General features: G+C 44.6%; 1 protein-coding gene across 1 annotated transcript in view; it reads right to left on the bottom strand.

Annotated features, from left to right (window-relative positions):
- Positions 1–6662: 6662 nt before the first annotated feature.
- The window catches only part of hs3st1l1 (heparan sulfate (glucosamine) 3-O-sulfotransferase 1-like1), a 32494-nt gene continuing 11674 nt past the window's right edge, over positions 6663–27482 (bottom strand). The window contains exon 2 of the mRNA XM_061228464.1: positions 6663–8402. Within this exon, the coding sequence (XP_061084448.1) occupies positions 7036–7974 (939 nt within the window). The 5' untranslated portion in view covers positions 7975–8402 and the 3' untranslated portion in view covers positions 6663–7035. The remainder of the gene's footprint in view (positions 8403–27482) is intronic.

The following is a 27482-nucleotide window of genomic DNA, read 5'->3' as shown; positions in this document are numbered from 1 at the left end:
GTCATAGAGACGCAATAATTATGGAACTGCAGCTCCACATGTCCACTCCTACCTGTGCTTATGCTGTGAAGATATATGTGCAATATTGTGAGTGTCAGTTTCTCCCTAACATACAATCTAGTATAGTCACGGTGAAATCAATAGCCATGCCTCAATTCAAAGTAAAAGAATGCGGATTACTTTATAATGTAACTTCAGATACCTTACATAACATCGTCATGTGCATGCTATCTAAGAATATTGAAAGAATATGCAAGCAACTGAGCTGTTTTAAAGAAGCTGTCGTAGTTGCATCTTGCCAGTAACATAAGATAATTATATTGTATCACATTTAAAACCTTTATGAAAGGTTTAAAATATTTGCTTCTAAATGGTTTACACTATGATTATACCCATGAAGGCACTATAAATGATGTACAACTGTTCTATGGTGTTCCACTTGACAATGTGTGACCTAATTTAGCCTCTGTAGCTACTGCCAGGGTCTTCCATACCATCTGAGCCAAGAGGCAGTTAATCCCTTGTACAACCCAGCTGCATCGCGCATGCAACCCTTTTAGACATTTTTGAACTATGCACTGGGATACCGGAGTTATTTCAGGGTCCACGTAAGGAGCAGATGTACTCTGATCAGTTGTCTCTTGACCTGCCACTAGGGGGCACTCCTGTGCCCAAAGCTGGGTGAGAGGAGGATTTGGTGCATGCTTATATATTAGCATTGCTATTTTATTAGCTTGGTGCTTCATCTGTGATGTTTTACTGTGTCTAGTTCCCTTTTTATGCCACTCTTATGTCCTGCGATGCCTGTAATTTTCAATTGTGGCCTTTAATGTGTTAGTTTAATATATTTAATATGCACACTAGCCAAAGTAAATGCATTACAATGTAGTCATTTGGCAAGTGCTTCTAGACAATGTAACTGTACAGATATGCAATTTTCATGGGAAGCAAGGAGCACAAAGTTACTATCAAATAAGTGCTACTTTCAATGTGTTAGCATCAAGACCCAGGAAACAGATGGTGACGGTTTTTTAAATAGAAACATTGTGTGTTTGTGTGTGTGTGTGTGTGTGTGTGTGTGTAAGTAAGAGACATCAAGGCCTGGTCTTACAGGCAGAGTCTTGGCCTGCTTTCTAGTGGGTGAATATGTCAGAACGCAGACCCTGAAGGAATCTGCCGTATGTGCATGAGTTGCAGTGAGCCTGAGTTGCACAAGCTAAGTTGGGTAATGAAGGCACGTTGGCTGCGTGGATGCACAAGGTGATGTGACTCCCACCCTGGGCCTTGTTAAGGCTGCTCTGATATTTCTTAATCAGTGGCAAAGCCCAAGAGCCCACTTAGTGCTCAGATGTTGAGCAGACTACCATCACTTGACATCACTTGGAAAAGCATTTTTTTCCCCCTTGGCTTCCAGCTGCAAGGTTATTGATGTTAACACAGGTTCCTCACATAGGAGGGGGTGTGTACACTTCTATTACTAAGACATAACGGTCACACGCATGAAGGCCTTTCTGTGCGTTGGGCTTTAATTGGCTGGCTGTGGGCAGAGGCTGTCATTCAGGAGCTCAGGTTGTAGATTCATCCGCATATTCACTGTGTGTGAGTGTGTGCCTGCATGCCTGTGTGTGTGTGTGCATGTCTGTGTGTGCGCATGTCTGTGTGTGCATTCGTGTATCTGTGTGTGTGTAAATGGTAAACGGTTGGCATTTATATAGCGCCTTTATCCAAAACGCTGTACAATTGATGCTTCTCATTCACCCATTCATACACACAATCATACACCAACGCCGATTGACAGCCATGCAAGGCACCGACCAGCTCGTCAGGAGCATTTGGGGGTTAGGTGTCTTGCTCAGGGACACTTCGACACAGCCCGGGCGGGGAACGAACCGGCAACCCTCCGACTGCCAGACGACTGCTCTTTTCTGCCTGAGCCATGTCGCCCCATGTCGTGTGTGTGCATGTCTGTGTGTGAATTCGTGTATCTGTGTGTGTGTGCATGTCTGTGTGTTTGTGCTTGTGTGTCTTGGGTGTCTGTGTGTGTGTTGTAAGTTGTGTCTCTGAACTGCCTGTGCTTGAGTTACTCTTCGGCTTGGGTTTCTTGCAGGCAGCATTTCATTGCGATATCATTATGCTTCACCTTTAGTTCAGATATTTAAATACTCTTCTAACTCCTCTCATCTCCATACAAGTTCAGTATTGTATGGATTCCCCTGAGTCTGCCTTTGGCAAACCCTGTAGTGCCATCAATACTGTACTGACACAACAATAACCCATCTGACGCAGTTTATTTACCCACTGACAGTTAAAAGTGATTCAGGATAGGACTTCTGTGAGTTGGTGACAATCGGGCATAATTTAGTTCTCAAGGATACTGATGTAAAATGTATTTCTGCCAACACTTTACCTTAGAGTGGCCTTGTGCCTGTGTAGTTATATTTGTTTGTCATTTGGGACATTGACTATTGAAAACCCTCAATGCTGAATATAATTCCATGTGTTGCAGTGATTTCTACTAGCGGGAACAATATGATTTTATAGTGACGTGCAGTCCTGCAAAGCAGAGTTCGCTAATATTCCTCCACAGCAATGTGAAAGACTGATAACAAATTATTAGAAGCGTTTTGCATCACCACACAGATGCAATGTCACTGTAATGTTAAGTACTGGCTCTTATATTTCTGTTCTGTCATAGCTGTCAGGTTGGGGTTTGACAAAATTGGCATCCTATGGCTTTTAACTCTTGACTTGTCTATTTGTTTTTAATGGTTGCTGTGAGGATAGTTGGGGTCCCGCCAAGGGATGGGGAACCTCTTTTAAGCATCAAGATAAACATTTTGCTTTTAGTAGAGCATGCCAAACATGCTCAAACAACTCATTTAAAGAGGGCATTGGAGGAAATCAGAGAAAACACGTCCGAGATGACATATGAGATGTCAGAGCCAATCAGGTGAAAGGAACATCTCACCGGAGGGAGGAGCTATTGACACAGGCCGAAATGAAGGTTGAAGTTTTGAGCCAGATCTCAACTGATATTAATTCACATTCTCTGGCTTATGCTCCAAGGGGATGTCTCTCTTAATGAAAGCAAGAATGAAAGACGGGGAGAGAGGAAGGGGGAGATTAGGGATGGAGAGAGCAAGGGAGAAAGAGGGAGGACGAGAGCGAGGGAGAGGGAGCGAAAAAGAACAAGGGAAAGGCAGTGAGAGTGAAAAAAAAGAGGGCTGCTTTGTTACATTGACTTCCCTTTGTGCTCCTAGCTGTGGCAGTGCTGTTTACAGTATGTGTCATGGGTTTGTTTGACGCGTACAATGCAAGTTTTTGTTTTGCAGCCGAATAATCAGTCTGGGGCCCGAGCTCTGGGCACTGAAGGAGAGGAGAAGAACTCCAGAATTCCAGCTGACACATTTAATCGGAATGCAAATAGACATGCCAGGAGCCGCCAGGAGCCTGGGATGGGGGGACTGCAAGGGGTGGGAGAGTAGGGTGGAATCAGAGCAAGGTCGTACACAGACCAGCACAATATGCCAAGGGCCAGGGCCTGGGGCCCGGGGCCATCTCTGTGTGTGATACGTGCACGTGACAGCCACTATGTTGGGAGTCCAACTGCCATACTCTATGCAAGATACAGCTTTACGTCTTAGTATCCAATTATGTTCTTCATATACAGTGCAGCCTTTAAGTATTTGGACAGTGGTAGATTTTATGTTCTTTTGGCTCTGTACTCACAGCACTTTGGATTTAAAATTAAACAATGAATATGAGATTAAAGTGCAGTGACTCACCTTTAACTTGAGGGTATTAACATCCATATGAGGTGATCCGTGTAAGAATTGCATCCCTTTTTATACATCGTCTTCCCATTTTAGGGGACCAAAATAACAGTTGGCTTCTCAGCTGTTTCTGTTTAGTCAGGTGTATTCTATCGCTTCCTTAGTGCAGATATATGAAAGCTCAGTACTGAGCTAATAAATACAGTCAGAGACCAAGGCCGAATGGTAAGTTCACCAAAATAAACCGTTTGGGACATCTTTAAGAAGAAAGAGAGCACTGGTCAGGTCAGTAATTCCAATAGGGCAAGGAAGACCTCTACAGTTGATGACTGAAGGATTCTTGGCATGATGAAGAGAAATCCCCAAACACCTGTCTGACAGCTCACAGATACTCTTCAGGAGACGGACGTGGATGTGTCAGGGACTCTGCAGCAGACTTCACAAACAGATCTACAGAGACAACAAGCAAGCTGCAAACCCAGGGTGGCCAGGTTATATCTTGCTAAATAGTGTCTCAAAGAGCCTGCAGAATTCCGGAAAAAAGGTATTCCACTTGTATCAGATAGATGGCAAGAGCAAAGTGTGGAGGCTAAAATAAATTATACATGGCTGCCACAGGTGCGGGTTCACTTGCCTTCATTGACAGCAGCAGCAGAATTAATTCTGAAGGCTACAGAAGCATCTGCTCAAGTTCAGTCAAATGCCTCCGAACTCATTGGACAGTGCTTCATCCCACAGCTGGGCAATGACCCCTTTCTTCTTAATGATGTCCAAACAGTTTATTTTGATGAGCATATTGTTAGGCCAATGTTTGTGTTTTATTTTTCTAATTTCTCAGCCTCATAATCACTTCTTTGACTGTCATTGGCTGAACTCTGGTCCTCATGTTGACAAATGCCAATAACTCCAAAGGCAATCAAAAGCCAACAGTTACTGAAACCTTTCTTATACCTCCATGAAAGACGTGATTGAATACACCTGATTAATCAGAAATATCTGGGAAGCCAACTGTCCAATTACTTTTGCTTTACCTAAATTGGGAGGACTCTATATAAAAAGGGAAATAATTCCTACACGGATCACCCGATATGGATGTTAATAACCTCAAGTTAAAGTCTGGACCTCATATGCATTATTTCATTTTAAATCCAATGTGTTGGAGGGCAGAGCCAAAAGAACAGACATTCTACCACTGTCCAAATACTTACGGATTGCACTGTACATTTGCCATGTATTGTCATTTCCCATACAAGCACCCACACACAGTGCTCTTAGCTGTTACTGAACTTTGTAATTCATTGTTTGATTGAAGTGATAACTGCCTTGAAGGAATATCAGCTTCAATTCTACAGATTTTATAATAATGATTATTACCTAAATATGTTTTTTTTATGATTGTTTAGAGACATAATGTAACTGTGTCTTGTACTACGACCTTCACATTAATACAATATGTTGCATGAAATGCATAACATGCAGACTTGAATGCCGAGGAATTCTGCCACTCTCGCTCTCTGTTGTGACCTCTGTCAATCCGGCTGCTGTGCTGTCATGCGCTTCAGATTCAAAGGGAACAGTTTACTTTGAAGTCACCAAATTCTCATCCACCCCCCGTGGGGCACTGTGTGGGAAGCAACAGACTCGTACCCCCTGAGGGTGAGAGCCGGGAAACCGAAACGCACAAACACTCCCACCCCTCATCTACAGAGAGACACGGTGATTAACGACATGAGGAGGACTCATCCCTGCAAGTGGCAGGCTGAGGCCACTGCTCAGATTGTCCCGGGCTGTACATGGACCGTATGGGGAAGCATAGGGCTCCAGACCAGTCAAAACCACACCAGAGAGAATGTGTCACGTGCTGAACCGAAGCAAAGTAAAATGTTATGATCAGAAGAAAGTGTTATGTGATGTGGTCGGTGGATATGCAGGTGTGAGAGACTAGGTTAACGTAAGTGTTGCGAAGAAACAAATATGTTTCACCGGCGGTGCATTCGAACGCCATGACACTTTGACATGCATTTTGCTCTTGAGTGGGGTGTGTAATAAAAAAGGTTTGCCTGTCAACATGAGTGTTGGCCTTGGCAGTGGAGGTTTGTCTTTAATGGTGTATTTAATGGTGTATTTTCATGCTTTGGAGTTGTTGCTGAGTTGTTTTCAGTGGGCAGGTGGATTTCATTTGGTCAAGAGGGAATGGTGCTCCCTGCTGGCTCACCAGCACCAACTCAGCAGTCCCAGGTCTAACACCAAGGCACAAAGCAGGCATAACACTGCATAGCTTCAGCAGTTTGACAAACGGGGTGTATGTTAAAAGTAGGTATAACCTGTTTGTAGATTTGATTGTTTGTCGCGGGTTGTATGTGCCACCTTCTCCACTGCAGTGCATTTTCTATCACCCTGTCACATCCTAAGGAAAGCTGTCAGTGCGGAGGGAACGATCGTGGCGTACAGGCATGGCGTACTCTGCGTGTTCAGGGAGGTGTGAGCAGAGTGCCCGGCGGCGTTGTCATGGTTACAGGCTGCGGCGGCCCTCTGACTCATCCGCGCGTTCCGTTTCTGGATCCCCCCGCCGGGGCTCAGAACCCGTTCAGGTTCCACTGCTTCATGGGAAATGAAAGGAGGGGGGGGGGGAGAGGCAAGGTGTCGTTCCAAATATCGTTCTGCTGACTCGTGCGGTTTGAGCTGTTCCGCTGCAGGCACTGACTGCAGTGTCCAAACCTATTAGTCAGTCCTGTTATACTAAACCACCGCTTTAGGGCAACAAGTTTCGCACATTCACTTTGCTCTCGCTACCACCGCGATTCAAAGGCTTTTCTGGCTGTGCAACTGCCCACTTCCATTTGACTGATTCAGAGACCTAAAAAAAAAAACAGCAGCTCTGAGCTCACATTTCCATTTAAAGCAGAACCATTTATTAAATACAAGAATATCAAACAAAAAGGGGAAAAAAAGGAAATGGAAGTTTCACAAGTTTGGCTGCAGTAACCTGCATCGCTTTTCACGTACAGCACAGAGGATAACTACTCGGCCTTCCACTCTGCCAAGCTCATGTCTCTCCATTTAATACAAAACTGTCCCGTTGACATAAGGGCATTAAAGGCATTTTTAAGAAGAATTGGGGCTGTCGATTGTAAAGTGCTTCTCCCCCCCCAAACTCCCAGCGACCCCTGCTGCCCCCCTCCCCCCCCAGGGAAGGGACAACATTACACGGTATCCCGCAGCTTCCCAATTACCCCCAGTCCACAGACCGGGCTGAGCCACCCTAGGGCCAGTCAAAGGAGCGCTTGACCATCCTGTAGAAGTTGTGGTTGTGGTCCTGGAAGTAGGAGCGCAGCTGCTGCAGGATGGTGCCGTTCACCACGGGGTGGGGCCGGCCCTTGGACTCGTGCAGGCAGCGCTCCCGCCCCTCGCTGCGGATGCAGTAGAACCCCTTGGTCTGGTTGAAGTAGAAGTTGGAGGCCGTTATCCTGGGCGGCAGCCGGAGGAAGCGCTCCACCTTCTGGAGCTCGGGCAGCGGGTCTCGGATCAGCGTGTCCCCGTCCACCAGGTGGATCTGCTCCAGGGGGAAGTGGCGCAGCCATCCGCGCATGTGCACGTCGTACAGGCTGCGGTGGATGGCCTTGTAGCGCGTGTTGAGGGCGCCGTTGCGCACCAGGACGTCCTCGATGACCTGCACGGGCTTGCGGCTCTCCAGGCGGTTGTAGTAGACCTGGGTGTAGTCGGAGATGACACGCTCCGTGGGGTCCCGCAGGATGAGGAGCAGCTTGGCCGAGCCGTTCATCTGACGGATCCGCTCCGGCGCCAGCGGAGACGTGAAGTACCCCGGGGTCTTCTCCACTGTGATCTGGTGCTCGAACGAGAAGGGCATCAGGTTGCGGTACCAGTCCAGGCCCTTGGCGTAGTTCTCGTCCCAGTCGAAGAAGTGCACCTCGGTGGCGGCCACCGCGATGTCGGGGTGGATGTCCAGCATCTCCAGCAGGGCCCTTGTGCCGCCCTTGCGGACCCCGATGATGATGCTCTGGGGGACCCGTTTGCTGGTCCCGGGGGGCCCCACCAGCGGAGAGTAATCTTCCGTCTCGTTGGCCAGGAGGTTCAGGGGCTCGGACCCCGGCCCTTCCCCCCCGGGGGTGTGGTCTGGGGGTGGGGGGGCCGCCTGTGTCCGCAGAACCAGGAAGAACACAGACGCGAGGAGGCAGGCCATGAGAGAGCGAGAGAAAAGAGAGAGAGAGAGGGACAGAAACAGACTGAGAGAGAGATGGATAGAGTGAGTAAGGGGGGGGAGCAATAGAGAGAGAGATGGAGAGAGGGAAAGAGAGAGAGAGGGGGAGATGGAGGGAGGGTGAGAGAGAGGGAGAGAGAGGAGAGACCAGACAATAGAGAAGATAGAAAGGGGTACAGAGTAGAGCTATAAAGAGAAACCCAGCAGAAGAAGGCGAGGATAGTGTGATAGGTTGCGCAGGCCACTGAGAGTAAAGGTGGGGGTTAGACAGGGAACAGGTGCTCCTGTGTGGATGCCGATTCCCTGAGATCAGACCAGGTGCGCAGGCCGTGTGGAGCCAGAGGCCACAGGTACAGCCGAGGAAGAGGAGGAACTGGGTGAGGAAGAGAGGCGGCCCATCCGAAGGACATCTGAAAGAAGACGGAAAGAACAAATGAATTTCTGATATCCCACTCTTTCCACAGTGACTGAAGACAAGGGGATGTGTTTCCCTCTTTAGCAAGTCACAGACAAGACCAGGCTCCCAGACACAGAGAGAGCTCCTCCAGAGATAAAGGAGGGATGTCAATCACAGTGTCAGCCTTCTTTCCTACTGAGCACTGGGCACGAGGGTCGACAGTGACTGACAGCTCTTACACCACGCTCCTCATGCAGGTGCAATTTAAAGTGCATTAGAGATGGTTACCTGTCTGGCACTGGGAGGTAATTGTGAAACCTGGGTTCATGGGGGCAGAGAGGCAGAGAGGACAAGCTGCACTGCCTCATTTAAAAAAGTTCAAGATCCTCATTGAAATAAGAAACTCAATCAGTCATCACACAAAAGACCCTTTATAACATCATAATGAAGGATCTGGCGACTAAGAAGAAAAAGAGAAGCTTTTATTTCTCATGCGCATACGTCACTGTGTCCTTATTTAACTATCAATCCATGGGGTTTATCCATCCATGGTAATATAAAGGACATTTGTTAGAGGTGTTTATGGGGTCTATAAAATATATTATTGAGAAGATCATGTTCTCCTTGACAATATAAGACAATACAAACGTGTTATGCTGTCATATATTACAGAAATTGGGTCGTATTTAGGCAGCAAGCATTGTCTTGGACCCAAACCAATTTACTACAAACGATGTAATATAAATGGCGGCAGTTTAAGGTAATGGTTGTGGAATTGTTCTTGTAGTTCAAAGGTTTGGTGTTTCATTCCCAGCTCGGACCCTGCCGCTGTACCCTTGAGCAAGGAACTTAACCTGAGCTGCTACAGTGGAACTCCAGCTGTAAAAATGAATTGTAACTAAAAAATGCAATCTGTGTAAGTCAATGTATAAGACCAGCTGCTAAATGTCAAAATGTAATGCAATGCAGTTAAAGTGACTAATAAAACAAGAATGATAACTAGCCAAGGTTGCTTTCTTGTTGTGAGGCACAGAACTGTTGTTTCAGTCTGATGAAATTAAATCCCCATAGTAGCCACAGGAGGCGCTGTAGAGGAGACCCAGGGTGAGTGCTCTCTTTGCTGAGCTGCAGAGAAATAAAATGGCTTTGGGCAACTGCAGCTCACCACAAAAGCAAGTGTGTAATATAAATAAATAAATCAAATTCAGCAAACACTGCATTATTATCTGCCTGTTTGTCACATCCCCCCTCCACCCCCCTATTTAATTAAAGGAATTTAAATGACAAGTAGCCACCTCTAAACCAGTCAAAACTCTGTTTACTGTTCAGTAAATACTACACAAAAGCCCCATAGGTCATTTTAATAATTAATGATATCTCATATTTTGCTTTAATCAAGCTGATTAAAACATATTTCCCTGTGGCAGCAGAGGATGCTGTGACCAGCTGGGCATCTCGTCTTCACTCTAGGGCCTGGAGAGTCATTTTGCTGCTAACTAATTTATGAAAGGGGCTTTGAAGGGAAATTCATTTGCAGCTCAGGTAAACGCAAGTAAGAGCGCGGGGTTACTTCCCTTCATCCCTTACGGACTACCAGACTGGATGCTTTATGAGAACAAGAACAGTGCCGGTGTGTATTCTATCAGAGCTGTGTGTGTTTTATGCTCTAACGCGGAATTAGCAGTGTGTGTTCTATCAGAGCTTTCTGTCTCCTATGACTGTTTCACCTGTGTGTGTCTTATTGAGAGTATTACCTGTGTGTGTCTTATTGAGAGCTTTACCAGTGTGTGTCTTATTGAGAGCTTTACCTGTGTGTGTCTTATTGAGAGTATTACCTGTGTGTGTCTTATTGAGAGCATTACCAGTGTGTGTCTTATTGAGAGTATTACCTGTGTGTGTCTTATTGAGAGCTTTACCTGTGTGTGTCTTATTGAGAGCATTACCAGTGTGTGTCTTATTGAGAGCATTACCAGTGTGTGTCTTATTGAGAGCATTACCAGTGTGTGCCTTATTGAGAGCATTACCAGTGTGTGTCTTATTGAGAGCATTACCAGTGTGTGTCTTATTGAGAGTAGTACCAGTGTGTGTCTTATTGAGAGCATTACCAGTGTGTGTCTTATTGAGAGCATTACCAGTATGTGGTCTATTGGGAGCATTACCAGTGTGTGTCTTACATTACATTACATTACATTAATGGCATTTGGCAGATGCTCTTATCCAGAGCGACGTACAACAAAGTGCATACGTGCGCTGAAAGACCCTAGAGGGAAGTACAATTTCAACTGCTACCTGCACAACAAAGATAAGGACCGGGGCCTATTTGAATTTTTATTTTTTATTTTTTTATAAACAAACAAATAAACAAACCAAAAACGAATAAACAAACAAACATTTGATGTTCGTTTGTTTTATTGAGAGCATTACCAGTGTGTGTCTTATTGGGAGTATTACCAGTGTGTGTCTTATTGAGAGCAGTACCAGTGTGTGTCTTATTGAGAGCATTACCAGTGTGGTCTAGTGAGAGCAGTACCAGTGTGTGTCTTATTGAGAGCATTACCAGTGTGTGTCTTATTGAGAGCATTACCTGTGTGTGTCTTATTGAGAGCTTTACCTGTGTGTGTCTTATTGAGAGCATTACCAGTGTGTGTCTTATTGAGAGCAGTACCAGTGTGTGTCTTATTGAGAGCATTACCAGTGTGTGTCTTATTGAGAGCTTTACCTGTGTGTGTCTTATTGAGAGCATTACCAGTGTGTGTCTTATTGGGAGTATTACCAGTGTGTGTCTTATTGAGAGCATTACCAGTGTGGTCTATTGAGAGCAGTACCAGTGTGTGTTCTGATGAGTATTTATTTCACTCCTTTTTATGCCTTTTGGGATTGGCAGCTCACACACCACCATTATGCCAGCAACCTCAATGCAAGGAGCAGGGCAGCTGAGGCATGTGTGCAGTACTCCCAGGATAGATCAATGACTGCTCTCCAGCCTCTCTGTTGCTAGACAGAGGAGCTGCTAATCTCTCACTGATGTCGGCTGGTTATCTGCAGGTGTCTGATGAGTGGCTAGGCGACTGCCGTCTTAAGTTCCCCCTCAAGCAACAAAGATATTGTTCTGTTTAATGAATTTAAAATTATGTAGTCCCACATTGTGCTTTAACAACGAAAGCTCTCAGTTTATGCGATAGCCTATAACCTCTGCTGCTTGGATGGCAATGACTCTTTTTAAAACTGGATGCTGAGCGGAACATTCCACTTGTGAGAATGGTGCACACTAAAAATCGGCAGAAAAAAATCTCAGGTTCCTGTCAGTGTGGTAGAAACAGGAAGCTACCGCATACAGTGCTAACATCAAGGTGCCACTTTAAATTACCGTTGGCTCTTAGCATCGCGATTACTCTGATTGGCCAATTATTTCTCATTTCTAAGGCCTCATTTCATGCAATCAGATGGAGTAACTATCCAGCCCTGATGTGGAGACATGGGGGAAAACTGGCTGGGAGAAGACGATGATTGGATGATTCAGGTGGTGACGGGGTGCCACAGCCAAGCATGGAAATGGGCTACAGGCCCACAGGTCCAGGTCTCTGTGATCTTCAGCGATCCTCTGAGATGGATCCTAAACTGAGTGTCAGGGGGTCATAGGATCATATAAATATCTTGCTGTACTCTCGACTCATTGAAAATCGTACCAGCCATGTCCAGCAATGCACCTTACCTATACTGCATACTAACATGCAAACTGAGTGTATGTTCAGTTGTTTAGACGTGCTAAATACTTTTGAATTCCATATATAAACATACACTCAGTGAACACTTTATTAGGTATTTATTAGACATACTGGTCTTCTGCTGCTGTAGTCTATACACTTAGAGGTTTGACGCATTGTATGTTCAGAGATGCTTCTGCATACCACTGTTGTAATTTGTGGTTATTTGAGTTACTGTCACCTTCCTGTCAGCTTCGACCAGTCTGGCCCTTCTCTCTGACCTCTCACATTAACAATGTGTTTTTTCCTGCAGAACTGCTGCTCACTGGATGTTTTTTGTATTTTGCACCATTCTCTGTCTAGAGACTGTTGTGTGTGAAAATCACAGGGGATCAGCCATTTCTGAGATACTCAAACCACCCTGTCTGGCACCAACAATCATTCCATGGTCAAAGTCACTAAGATCACATTTCTTCCCCCTTTTGGTCCGAACAATAGCTGAACTTCTTGACCACGACTGCATGTTATTCTGCATTTATTTGCTGCCACATGATTGGCTGATTAAATATTTGCATTAACACGCTGGTGTGCAGGTCTACCTTATGAATTGCTCTCTGAGTGTACTTCAGGTTCTGTTTTCCGTAAGGGGTACGTGACAGAAGATTCATTTGCTCATTACCCTGCTCGTGGACTCAGAAAGGTTAGGAAATGCTGATACAGAGGGATCAAGTGCTGTGTTTTAACTGTCCAGGGCAACCCTGTCCCAATAAGCCTTTCTGTCTCACACAACGGGGTGCTGTCAGTCACGGATCGAGGCGCCCGGCATTCTTCCACCATTGATAGATATCGGCCAATGACAGTCTCCCGTCTGCTCTCTCCCCGTTGGCCCGCGCGATCAGATTCATCTTCATCAGCCGGTGAGTCACAGGGTTCCCGGCCCCACTGGAGACCAGACGGGTCCAATTACTCAAGCGCACCTTTTCTCCTCTCCTGTTTTTAATATCGCTGAGCGGAGACAAAGGCTCGTTAATGAGGAGCAGCAGGTATCTCAATGCATTCTGCTTACCAGACCTCATTAGAGACACATTAACACAGAATAATTATGAAATTAACCAAGCTTGTTATGATAATCTGCTATCGCCCCGCTGTCCATTTATTTTTTTTAGAAAAGGCCAACCTACTTTGTTTACCGTGTACGACATTGTTTGTTTCTGCGCTGCACGCACGTACACGCACACGCACACGCACACACACACACACACGCTGACTCGTTATTCAGTGTAGGGTAATAGCAGTTCCACTCGGGACCATCCTGCGGGTTCTTGTTAGGGCGAGAGGTGCACGGGTTTAGCGTTATTGGAGCAGAGAGCTATTTGCAGAGGAGGGAGGATGCATGTTTGGATGCCCTGGAGCCAGGCTCCAGAGTCTTGTTACCACAGCAAATGAGCGGCAGCCGGAGCGGACACAGCCCCATTGCCATGATAGATTATACCAGAGCAGTGAAGTCAGGAGCCCAGTCATTTACACAGACACTGCTGCTGGTGAGCTGGAGAAATATTAATGGAAATCAACTGATGAGAGGCCTCTGAGTACAAGCATTCTCACAGTCTCACTCCCTCTCTCCCTCCCTCTCTCGCTCTCTCTCTCCCTCTCTTCTTCCCTCTCTCTCTCCCTCTTCCTCCCTCTCTTGCTCTCTCTTTCCCTCCCTCTCTTGCTCTCTCTCCCTCTCTCCCGCCCTCTCTCACTCTCTCTCTCTCTCTCCACTTCTCCATTCTGTCTGCTCCCCACCGTTCTTGCAGTCTGACAGCAGCTGGCAGAGGGAAGCTCTCTTTCTCACACTGATGGTCAGATGTGCAGCTTAAGGTGCTTGCCTCTCATTGCTTTATCACTTTCACACATCACCCCGTGTCTCCTTAACACCCCTGACTCATTCTTTCTTTCCTTCCCCGTCTACTTTTCTATCCGTCTGTCTCCCTCTCCCTTTCTTTCCCTCACTCTGTGTCTCTAAATCCACTTCCTTTCATTCGGTTTTATTGGCATGACAATCATTTGTTCATGTTGCCAAAGCAACAGAATTGAGAACTACCACTTATAATTTGTAAGGATAACTAGCCATTTTTTAAAAATAAGTACAATGCAAAAAACACTCATTCAATTCATTAATAATGTGGCAAAACCGTCCAACTCTCAAGAAAGTTTTCGGAATGTATGCAACATTAAGGCATTCTGGGCCAACTTAATGGGTTGTTTACATATGGAAAATGCAGAATAAAAACTAATTGGACAAAAAACTGTCATATATTTTTAGCATGATGCAGTAATGGGGGAAATAATTGTTATGTATTTTTGATAATATACGGACAGAGTTCCACACTGTGGAACATGAGCTTGTATAATAAACCTGTGTGTATGCATGTCATGATGGGACAAAAAAATTAATTGGTGCCCTGATATTGCAGCCAGGTTCCCTTTGTTGATGAAGCTTCCCTTTCAGAGGGACCTGACCCTGGCACTGTGAGCTGCCAGGTTATCTGAAGCAGTACACATGCCCAGCCTATGGGCCTGAAGCTTCCAGAGAGACCCATTCTCCAGAACTCATCAGCATTCCTGTCAGCGTTGGCCAAGCCTGGGCACCTCGCTCCATAGCGTTTTACCCAGCTCGCTCGGGGTGGGAGGAGAAGCACTCTGTAAGACCGTGGAGCCAGTCCCTCACTGTACAGGTACAGATCATTCTACTCAGAGCCAAAGCAGGGAATTATTCATCAGCTTATTGACTATTCATTCATTTATATATTTTTTTATATTGTTTTCCTTCCAATTGCAAATTGCTCATTGCTCTATGCTCTTATATCATTTTTACGAATAGTATTTTTTTAAAACTAGGAACATAACCATATTAGCTTACTATTTTATTGTGTTTTGAGTATTTTTTCCATCAGTTCATTGAGAGAATGGTGGAATGCCTGCCACGGTGCTTGCAGACAGAAGCAAACATGAATGAATTAATGGTTATACAGGTTTTGGTCACTGGTTATTTAAGATACTACCTACAGTAGTTTTTCCATCTCAGCCATGACTATAAGGTGTACCAGAGCTGGCAGTGTTCCTGAAGCCAGACTCTCCTTGGCAAGAGCTGGATTAATACACTGCAGCTGGAGAAGAGTCAGGGTTTGACTGGCTTATCCTCACAGACTCAGGAATCATTCTCACATCATTTCACCAGCAGAGAAGCAAATATAGCAGATGCATATCAAATACCCTGCACAGCAGCTTCTCTGCAAACACAGGGCCGATATTAAACTGCTTTTCAAACTCGCTGGATCAGCTGAATAAACTCATGACAGTGCTTTGTTCTACACACTGATGGACTGTGTGGGCTTAGGTCCTTTGTAAATGGTCTGCATTTATATAGCGCCTTTATCCAAACTCCTGTACTTTATCCAAACTCCTAAATGCTTCTCATTCACCCCGTTACACACGGCTACCATGCAACCAGCTCGTCAGGAGCATTTGGGGGTTAAATCTTGCTCAGCGACACCCAGTGCAGGATCGAACCGGCAACCCTCCGACTCCCAGGTGACTGCTCTTACCTACGGAGCCAATGTTGCCCCACGGACCATACCTGGCAGCTCATTTCTGCGCATCAGCCTTCTTTTGCTCAACCTCTGTCGGACAAATACGAATTTTCTTGGCTTGGCACTTTTGAAGGTGTCAGCTAATGGGTGGTCTAGCAACAAAATCTAATAGGTCATGAAGGAGGAGACTGTTATTTTTAGGTTTGTAAATTGGGGAATGTTTCACAGACCTATCTTGTAACTAGCTCGCTTGTCAGACTTTGCTGTCTATCTAGCAACTTGAGGGAGATATCTAGCTAATTAGCTAGCTGATAGGCCACAAGACCAGATTTTCCAAAAGGGATCACATTATGTTATGAAGTTGTTATGAAGTTATGAAGTTATGAATGATTGTTTCATTGTTTGTCCTTTTTCTTTGTCTTCCAGTGCAGCATGCGTGTTCAAAAACTGTGTATATATCTGTCATCGGCATTCTCAGCCACAACAGCTGGGTGTTAAAATGTCAGTGTTGCGATGATGAGTCAGCATACAGGATATAAGAAATACTAGAATTTGGAACATTTATCATTTACCTTCATTCATATTCACTTCACAGGTTTCTCCATGCAGAAGCTGAAGTGTATCCAAGCAAAAATGCAAATTTCTTACTTTGACTGGCTGAGCACTTTAAAAACTTTTTGCTAACCCAGCCGGCCCCCATTGCACCACAAGATACTCCATTTAGAACTGGGAGAGGTCTGGACTGTGTCTGCTCAGAGCCAAGTCCCATGTTATACCAGGCGGTATGTCTGGAGCAACCATCTGCTCTCCTGTAGTTGGCTCTATTTGCCCTGGCCTTAAGAACACCCTGTAGGACTGTCTGGCATTGAGTGCCACTACGCCCCAAAATACTGACTGAATTGCCACTTTTTCTTATATATATTGCAAAATAAAACTGTACTCTAATCTAATTTCTGCTACTTTGCTATGGATATGCTTTAATGATGAAGAATATATTCTTCATTAGGCTGGGAATTGATCTCCGTCTCAGAGTAAAGGCTTTTTCATTTAGATACAAATGTCCTTATTTTATGTTTAACTGCAGAATGAAAAAAAGACGAATGATGGAAATGAGGCTGTGCAATCAAAAAGACTACTTTTCATTTTCAATTCTTTGTGGGGCCCTGACCTCCACAATTTGTATTCAGCGTATTCATAAATCTATCGCCTCCTGGTGGCGCTGACTGCAAATTGCTATAAACAACTGCCGATCGGACACAAACGGCATAACACTGCCTTAACTCGGTGCAAGGTGATCCAGGAGGTCAGAATGCCTTGTAAACACAAGATAAAACACACACACACAAGCACACCACACCTCTTCAATGTTTCAATGTGTTAAAATATTAACAAGCCGAGTGGTGAGCTCCCACTGATGTCAAAAGGTTAAATAGCACCCGACTGAACGCAGATGAACACAGATTCCTCCATGTCAGGCCGTCTGTAGACTTCAGAAAAGGCCTCTTCCGTGACTGCCTCTTCAGGAGGCACGCTCCTGAAGATGAACTGCTCAATTGCGTTAATTATGGTACTACAGCGTGGTATCAGCAGGTGTTTTCGATACAGGCTGAAAGAGCTTCCAGAAGGCAGCTGGCAATGGGAAAGCGAAGAGGGTGATATGGAGACTATTTTCGGAGCAAATGAATTAGACCTAATCTGTGCCCACATCTCATCCAAAGCATTCATTATCTCTGTCGAGCCTTTCAGGCAATCTGGGTAATCTGCCATTAACTGCTATGGTCTAACGCGCGTGCAGACAGCACTCAGACACTGATTGTAGGGTTTTAACTTAAATCCTTTCTGTCCTGCTGGGGTGATGTCAGAGGAACGGAAATGACATTTTGGGCGAGGTTGCGCCTTTCTCTGAAGAGGTCTCCAAGTCAGGAAGTCCATGCCGCCCCCCAGTAAGTGTCTGAATGCTGAAGGCTTTGAGGTTTTGGAGTGTTTGGAGATGTTAGGCTTGGACCACCTACGCACCCCGTGTATGAATGCCTTGTTACATCTCGCTCCTTTCTTTCGGCCCAGGCTGCCGCACGTGCAAATGCGGTGAGTGGCTTTAACTGAGAGTGGACAAGGTGAAGAGGGTTTTCAATAGGGCTAAAATCGGTTGGTTCTTTTGAAAAACGGTTCGCCCAGGCCCTAGGCTGTTTAGGGAGACTAAACCGTGCGTGGTAGAGGTCACTCCAGAGTGGTGCTGTCGTTCGGATATGTTCACCTTCATCCGTTTGATTTTATCAAAAAGTTTGTTTCTTTTGTTTCATTCTGAATGCTTCCTACCCTCGCATGACTTCTGCTGTGTTTCTGAGCCTATCTGCTCTGCTTGGGTGCATTTATTCTCTTTTACCAAGTAAATAACAAACACAGACTACAAGCAAAGCACCACATCACCCACCCACCAGGAGGCCTGACAACTAGACTGGCCCCTCTGTGGAAGTGTATCTACAAAGAAAACCTCACACTGTAAACTGCACTTGTCCTCAGTACAAAGTTGTCAGATGGTAGAGCAGGGTAATTAGGTATCATTATATTGTGTGTTAATGCCAAGGAAATCTCAGGTTTGATGAGTGTCAGGTACTTTTTCCTGCTGCAGGAGAGCGGAAGGGATTATATACTCTGCATCGAGCTGTGGACTGTGAGCGGCGTGAAGCTCTGTGAAGTTTGACATCCTCTGCAGCAGAGCCGTCACCCTACCCATCACAGCCTAAATAAAGCTGTGGATGCAGAAAGGCTGTTTGTAGCAGTGTTTGCTTCTTCCTGCTCCCGAGTTTTGCTCTGTTTCTGTGGTCAGGGTTGGTGCACTTCCTGTACCTGCCACCCATCATCCAAACAGCACTGGCAGTGCAAACACTGTTTTGATGTAGGTGATTTTAGGCACAATGGTTCGCCTCATGGACCTGGCTTGTCACAAACTCAAAACTCCACTCACTCACAGTGTAATACATACACTGAGTGACCACTTTATTAGGTAGACCTGTACACCAGCTTGTTAATGCAAATATTTAATCAGCAAATCATGAGGCAGCAACTAAATGCAGACGTGGTCAAGAGGTTCAGCTGTTTTTCAGACCAAATATCAGAATGGGGAAGAAATGTGATCTAGGTGAAACTGCTGATCTCATGGATTTTCTCGAGAGTTCACAGAGAATGTCAAAAACAGAAAACATAAAGTGAGCAGCATTTCTGTGGGCAGACACGCATTGTTAATGAGAGAGGTCAGAGGAGAAGGGCCTAACTGGTCGAAGCTGACAGGAAGGTGACAGTAATGCAAATAACCACACATTACAACAGTTGTATGCAGAAGAGCATCTCTGAACACACAACGCATCAAACCTCTAAGTGGATAGACTACAGCAAACTTAATAAGTCTAAAAAATAAGTGTAATAGATACCTAATAAAGTGGTCACGCAAGCACACACACACACACACACACACACGCACGTGCGTGCACTCACACACACACACTCACACACACACACACTAAATGCAGCTGCAGTCTGACCAGAGGCTCGGTGCTGGATCTTTTTTGGGGCAGATTCAGCACAGCTCTGCAGAACTGCCAGATCTGAAGTCTGACATTTCTCAAGGGCATGAACTCAAGGGGAACTGGGGGGCACTGAACTGGCACGGCGTTTACGAAATGCAGCCTGCACACTAAGTACAACAAAAGAAAACCTCACTGCCTTACTGCCTGAGAAGACCCTGTCTTAATAATAAGGACAATAAAAATCTAAATGCATCCATGCTCTTGTGTAATACAAATGTCGCTTGATAAAAAGGCAGTCAACTCGGTAAGAGTTGGTCAGCACTCAGAAATGTACTATATGGAGTGGGGCTTTCTGACCTTTTTGCATTGCATTACATTACATGTTATTTGGCTGATATTGTTATCCAAAGTGACTTACAGTTGATTAGACTAAGCAGCTGGCGATGAGCAGAACTGCTTTGAATCCTTTTCTGAGATTAGGGCTAGTGGCAGAGCATTTTAAAGGAATATGCTGTGATGAAAGAACTGGTCATTGGTGTCTCATGAGCAGAAATTACAGCAGTATATTTTTATCATATAAGACATATGGTGAAAATGGTGAAAATAATTGAGGCATGCAAATGAAATGCGGACCCTTGCATTTTGTATTTACAAAGTTTTAAGGTTTAGTGAACAACTAACAAATCCAATAAAAAAAGTATTTGTTTTTTAAGCTAAAAAGAAACTTATGATGCCACTTGAAGGCACAAATGCATTCAGAAAAAATATGCAGAAAATTACCATACTAGACAATGTTTTATGATTCATGGTTATGCATGACTGTAGAAAATACAGAACACACCTTACAGCCAGAACAGCCAATAAATATGAAATATGCCTGGTGAGAGCATGTATTTGTATAAAAAATGTGCAAAGTTGCCTTCATAGATGTAGCAGAAAATGAACAGCACAGGGACAATGGTTAATTAAAACCTTGTCAGCACATTAAACAATTGATTTCCTTTTTAATTAGAGCAGATTATATTAGAAAAAGGAAGGAATGTTACTTAAAATAATATTTATTTAAAAATGCATGATGGGAAATGTCCTTCTGCTGAACGACATTCAATTTCCTCTCCCCTCCAAGAGGTTCTGTGACATTAATTTAAGAAAATGAGTAAAACATTAAAAAAACATAATTTTACACATTATCTCGCTCATCCCATACCGTCTTATGTGTATAGCTATTTGTTTTCAGCGGAAAAAAATGGTTTATGTAAGTCACTGGATTTAATTCCTGTCATCGCTTGCTTAGATTAGTATGGCATTGAATTTTACATCCTGGTAAAAAAAAAAAAAGTACTAGGAAGAAAAAGAACTCCTACATCCTGAGTCTTACAGAAATCCCTGGTGGTTTTGCCTCCCTTGCGACTGGTTATTTCAGTCAAACACACCCTGAAGAGCCTCAAAATTTTCGTATCGTTCTGTTTCAGCTCTAAAGTTCCATTACCTGTCCTGCTGTCAAATTGCCAAATACAACTCAGCACATTCATTTTATATAGTTATGTTTGCATTTTCTTTCTTGCTATTTATATATAGCCAAACACGGTGAGCTACGCTCTAGTGTATTTATCCCATCTACAGTAATTGATGTTAAAATGGAGAAAAGCCTCAATCGTGTATCTGTGTGAGCAGTGTGTCATTTTGCATATGGTGTGTCATTAACTTATTGCATTAAAGTAGCAATCTAAGATGTCCTTGGTTTTGTTTGATTTAGCGGCCACCCATGGCGACTGGAGGTCATAACAGGTCTATTCTATACTCCAATTCCCATAGTTCCCCCGCTACATGGAGACACACTCTGAAACACAGCGGCATAGTTTGCCTTGCGAGCGCAAACCAAACAACAGAAACAAAGAAAACGGAAGACAGAGACAGTAAGAGAAGATCATGATAATAACAGAGAAGCAAGAAAAGAACTGAAGAGAGACAATAAGCGATGTCGTCGACACGGAAACACTGGAAGTACTGGAAACAAAGACGGCTGTGGTGAAACTCCTCCTCCTCTTGTGTTTATGCGGCTCAAACTCTCCCGTGTCACTGCCAGAAGTACGTGTCAGGCAAACTACGCCTCTCCACACTCGCAACACTCCTTTCTCCTTTCTCCTGTAGCTTTCCTTTCTGAGCGTATTTTTGTGCCATACAGGCGTGAATGGCGGTCCCTCCACTAGGCTAAAATGTCAATTTACAGAAATGAAATTAAACAATGTTAATGGTCTTAATAGTTATTGCTCTAGAAATGCCAGTGGGAATATGTTTCAGATATGGTATTTGCTCATATGAAAGAAATCGCAGCCACTTTAAAAAAACACTAATACACACAAAATGTGATACGCACAATACCTCCCCACCATTGGCTGAGATAACAGCCAAGTATGGCTCAAACTGCCCACCAAGAGAAACAGCCAAGTAGACTGCTAACTGGTCTAACTGTCACTGTTTCTGCTTTTCATCCCAACCTTTGGCCTGAATTATTTAATTGGCCCTATGTCATCTGATATTTTGGCTACATTTCTAAAATGACAGCCAGACTGTCCTGATATGTAGTAGTGATCTAATCTACAAGTGAACCAGTGTTGGTGTGTACAGCCAATGAACTCATTTAGCCTGGGTAATTGGCGGAAAGAAAAACCTGCATACACACCAGCCCTCCAGGACTGGAATTGGGCCCCCCCCCTGAATTAGACAATAAGCCAATTCGTTCAGCAGGGGTGTGAGGCGTGGACAGCCAATCAGAAAAGCACACCCGCTGACCTCAATTCTAAGTCTGACAGTGTTCCAATATTGCGAATACGATAAGACCCATTTACGCTGTGGAATTAAAATAAAGATTTATGCAAAAGGAAAATGATTCAACATTTTCGGCATGTTCAGAGTTTCCTTTTCTCCATATTATTTCTAATCATTCCAAAGCAAACATAATAGGCCTATGTGGTCCTGACAATTGGACTTTTTGTGCAGATGAAGGCAGAAGACTACATAACCGCAGGCCACTAATGAGGTTTTAACACATTTAAAAGTCAGTGCAAATCAAATGCAAAAAACATCTCATTTCTTTCCCCTCCATTAAAGGAAATTAATCTTTTTTCGCTTTTGTTTTTTACACAAATTCAAAACGCGCTTATACGTAACGGATGGATGATATTAAATAAGGATAGAATATCTTGAGGAATCGGGGAGATGTGATATTATGATTATTAATGTGCTTGTATGTAATAGTTTAATGATGAGCTAGAAGGCCTGTTTGTTGATCTGGCTCAGATATGCCCGATCCTACTGTTTGGCATAACACGCTCCCTCCGACCATAGTGCCAAGTGTAATGTAGCTACACTCAGAAGCATAACAGTGTTAAATTGCGGCAATGTTATGAATTTGTTTTTTTCTTTGAAGCCACCAGAGATGCCATCTCCCACAGCTTGTGTTTACGTGCTATTCACCACCGGGCTCCGGCAATCATCCTTGTACGTCTGCCAGGAAACGCAACACACTACCGCAAATCCGGCTGCTATTTCTTTACGAGGATAAATATGTGTTTATGAAACTGTGCTTGTTGCCTTCTGCAAAGGGCTGATCTGCCAAGTGCTGGAACACTCAGATGGTGTTGTCGCGGTGCCCGTTGCTACGCCAACACTTCGGGCATCTGACAACTTATTTCAGAAATACAAAACTTGATGCATCTGTCGCTCCTGTCCAAAGGCAGTTTTGGGCGGGGGACGTGGAGGGGGTGTTGGGATTATGTGGGTGTTTTTCAGAGGTGGAAGCTGCTAATTTGACTATTTCATATATACTGTTCATTTGTCAGGGCTCTTTAATCACAATGTTATCACTGTGTTGACTGCCCCCAAATCTACGCCTGGTGCCCACAGCCCCCTGTTGCTGTGGATGAGAGATATGCCTCTTCTCTTATCGGCGCCAAGTCTACTGTAGTCCTGTGTGAAATGCACAATGGTCACAGGCACTCGGGTGAGAGATTGGAGGTGTGCATGTGCTCATGATCAAAAGGAAATAATACAAATATAAACATAATTTGCATGTCACTACGTACAATGTTGCATATTTTATTAATTCTGCATTTATATGCAATCTGGCATAAGCAGTAAAAGCACCATCTGTGCATGAAGAAACAGGAGACAGCCACAGTCTTCTCTGAAAATCAGGATGGAAAATCATCAAGGAAATCAGGCAGGTTATTTTAAGGAGTTGTGGAATAAAAGCGGGATGCCTTCTGAAGTGTAAATTCCCTCTTTGTCACATTAAAAGTGATGTGCAGGGGCCCCAGAAGCAGAGACGGGGGGTAATCCGGCGGTGCGTGGGGCCTACCTGTCCCAACATCTCTCCTGACCTCCCACATCCCACAATCCTCCAGCCCCCCTGGATGAGCTCCTTCTGCGCACCTGAATGGACGGCTGTCGGATTGACTCTGCGAACACCCGCATCCCCACGGAGCTAACTAACGGTGACTAAAAGTGCTCTGTGCTTAACCTGCATGAGACGGTTATGTGATAGATTTACCTCTCCAAACGCGTGCTCCACTTTGTCATCCTGAGAGTACCAGAGTGAATATGCATGAGAGGGACATCTGCTCAAACTCACAGAGCCAAGAGTGAGAGACCAGCCTCCACACACTGCCCTCAATCATAGACACGCACACACACACATATTCACAACCCCACAATTACACCTTCACCCTAACTCACCCACGTACCACTTACATAGAACACTTTACATCTGCTGTCTGTGGCTCTTAAATTATTTGTGTATATTCATTTATATATGTATATGCTATACAGAAATTATTTATATAGTGAGCTTGTCTGATTGCATGCTACAAATAATTGGAAAATTATTTCAAAACCAAGCCGCTTGTCATCCACATAAATGTGTAATAACCTCTGAATTTCAAACCTAAATCATACCTACAAATACAAAAAAAAAAAGTACAACACAGCAAAACTGCCAGCGGAATAAAGACATGAAGATGGCTTTGTGCTGCTGAAAAGAACTGGGTCATGTCTGTGATGAGAACATAAGAAGAGGCTGTCCTCCTGTTTTCTTCCAACAGACAGGTCTTCCTGTCAGAGTCCTCCTCTGGGATCAGCATACAGTAGGGGTAAGGAGTGCGCCTATCACAAAGTGCTTTTTTGTCAGCTTGGAGCCAGACTCCATTTTACAGAGGGTGGAAAATCTGTCTCGGTTTCACAGTGCCAGGTCAGTTTTAAAGCTGAAGCAAAATGGGGCCATGCCTGCAAGGGAGATCTTTAGGGAACCAGACTGGTGCTTAAAGTAGTGCTGGAAGGGCAGTCTTCCCTCTGAACCAACCACAATCCCTGGCCCTCAGCTGCCAAAAGGCACAGTGCTAGAGGACATGGTTATGAAGGGTCAGATTACATTTGTAAATCTAATTTGTTGTCAGACTGTAGGATGTTAATTCCAGTCTTGCTAAGATTAAATTCCTGTTTGAATCTTCCTTTTCAGATTTCTAGCTACACGACAACTTAAAAGCAGCCCCTGAAAAGGAGAAATTAATTGTGACTCACCTTCCTATTAAAAAAAAGATCAAAATAAACACACAAAGGTCTATGTGCACACTAATGATGGGGTTGTATAGAGACATTCACTCACCCACACACACACACAAACACACCATGAAGTTATGAAGCCTCTGAGCCAATTATGGGATTAAATGTCGCTCCGCTCACGAAGGTGCGACACCACGGCAAATCTCAACTTCTGTTCATGGGTTTTAATCAGCCCGCCATTACCGCGCACTTAAAAAGCGCAATTATCAAACGCGTTATATACTCCTGCCTTCACTTTTATCTGCTAGCACTTCCTCCGTGGGTTCATGAATAACCCATCAGGCTCGCCGGGCCCCACCAGCTCCTGCCCTGCTCCTCTCCTCTGCCTCCGTCTCTGGGTAAACTTGAGCAAAGTGTTTATGGGAGATAAGAAGCAATCAAGGCTGCTGTCCCAATAACACTTTTTATCGGCCCACATTTCCGGCCAGGAGCGCTTTACGAGTGACGCCGGCGAGGATGAATGGCTAATTAAGGGAAGTTTGTAGACTGTACATCAGCGGTGTAACACCAGGATAATAACGCTTTTCTCAGTGTGCTTGTCTGTGGTCTGAACGAGGCTGTCTGCAGCCGCTGCGTGGAGACCTGAGTTCTGGCCTCTGCGTCAGCAAGGCCTTGTCACGTGTCAGAGTCTTTCCATATGAGTGTGTGCTGCTCACGTTGAGACTCTATTCTCTATTGCTTTACAATCTCAGAGAAAACGCGTCTTTGGCTCATCCTCATGGATGACCCCTTCTTTTTTTTATGAAACCCTCTATCAGAGGAAGTGTGAAAGCTCCCAGACAAAGAACCGTTTCTCCCTAACAATGAACGTTCAAACTAGACGGAGTTTTTCTATGGAATCAAAGGGTTCATTTTGGAACCATTTCTCTGAGAGTCTACTGTGGGAATGAGAACCCCCCCCCCCCCTCCCCTGCCTCCTCACCAATACCTCCTACAATGTTTGGAGCTTTTCATAGCGTAAGGAGGTTTTTCGAATTCATCTGAAAAATGGAGTTAATGGCTGGCTGTGGGTGACTGAACTCTGACCCAACAGTGAGTGGAGAAAGTGGAGTGCTGAACCAATGCCACAGAGCCTCTCTCTGAATGTCAACAGGTGAAATATTTGCATGTAAAATAAAATTTAAAAAAAACCTTCCGCGCAAAGTGGCACCGTGCTGGGAGTGTAATAACTTCTATTATCAGACTGAGTGCAGTAATTTGCCCCTAACTGTGGGCTTGTGAGAAAGTAAATCAAACGTCTGTTTGTTTTGGGCGGTTTGATGGGGAGTGAAGAGAAAATGGCTGCCCCCAGCTGTGTATGGGAACTGGCATCCCATGGGGATGAATCTACAGGTGAACCATTCCCAGGAATTGGCTTCCCTAGGGGAATTGAAAATGGCTCCCCCTATTGGTTAGACACAGATGGGGAACTGCCGTCACAGGGTAACAGAGGTTCGAGTAGGGAATGGCTCCCACCGGTGTTGACGTTTTTGAACAGTGAAAAACAAGGAGTGGCACTGAACCTGCATGATTTTGTTGTAGAATCCACACAATTATCTTTGTGATTACAGGCTATATTTTGCCCTGTCAACAAAATAAGCAGGAAGGAATTACACACAGACTGGTGAGCTGTCAATGAAATATAATAATCTTGATTCCATTTTTGCAAGATTCTTACTTGCTTTGTTGATCTTGTATTCATCTTTGGGTGTTTCATGTTGTAGCAGAGCGCTAAATATACTGCAGCTTGTCACAAAGACTTTTTGCTTTTCATATTCTGCACTGTAAAACTATCATAATGTGCACTGTCTTTGAACCTGCGAGAAGAGAGCACTAGGGATTCGCTATGTGACGTTCAGTTCACTGAAACATGCTTACATGCCACATCAGTTTATCATATTTTCTATGGCGAAGCCCATCTCCTGTCTCAAGCCTGTGTGATGATGCAACCTTGAAGCCTGAAGGCGTCACCTCCCCTCTCCCAATCTGCATATTAATACACATTTTGTTGCTTTTACTTTTTATTTCTCCAGCTTCGGGCTACCACTGCCTGACCAGTGCATCTGCTTGCTCCGATAGGCTCCATATTTGCTGTAAATGACCATTTAGCTTATCTATGACTGTTGACACCAAGGCAGCCAGTGGACCATGGTCTCCCCCGTCCATACCCAGGTTCGTCCTGAGCTCTCTTCCCACCGGGGAGTTTCTCCTCACCGCTGAGTGCTTTTTCACCCCCGCAGGGATTTCATAAATTCACTTGCTGGTTTTTTTAATTTTTGGGTGTTGAGGCTCTGTCTCGCCTAATTGCTCCCGTTGCTGTTCTGTGTCTCAGTTAAAATCAGTATGCAAATGAAATTTAATTGAACTCAATTGAATATGGAACAGAAATACTTGAGCATTACAGCTGTTTACACTTTAGCGTGCGGGAGGTAATGACACCACTCAGAACCGCGCATGCGTTCACCGCCGACTGCACTGTGCTGGGTCACCAAGCATACTTTACTTGTCAGTACTGTCAAACCCATTACTGATCCCGAGAAGATAAACACACACATCAAACAAACACAGACTGCCCTCCTGCACCAAAAAATAACAAAAAAATCCATTCAGGCTGTGGCTTTGGAAAAGCCCCAAATCACGCACAGGCTTGGGGCCAGAGGCTCCCACTGCGGAACATTCCAGAGCAGTCGAG

This window comes from Conger conger, chromosome 18, assembly GCF_963514075.1.
Source record: "Conger conger chromosome 18, fConCon1.1, whole genome shotgun sequence".
Classification (NCBI taxonomy): Eukaryota; Metazoa; Chordata; class Actinopteri; order Anguilliformes; family Congridae; genus Conger; species Conger conger.
The sequence above is the reverse complement of the archived record's forward strand: the minus strand, read 5'-3'. Positions and strand labels throughout refer to the sequence as shown.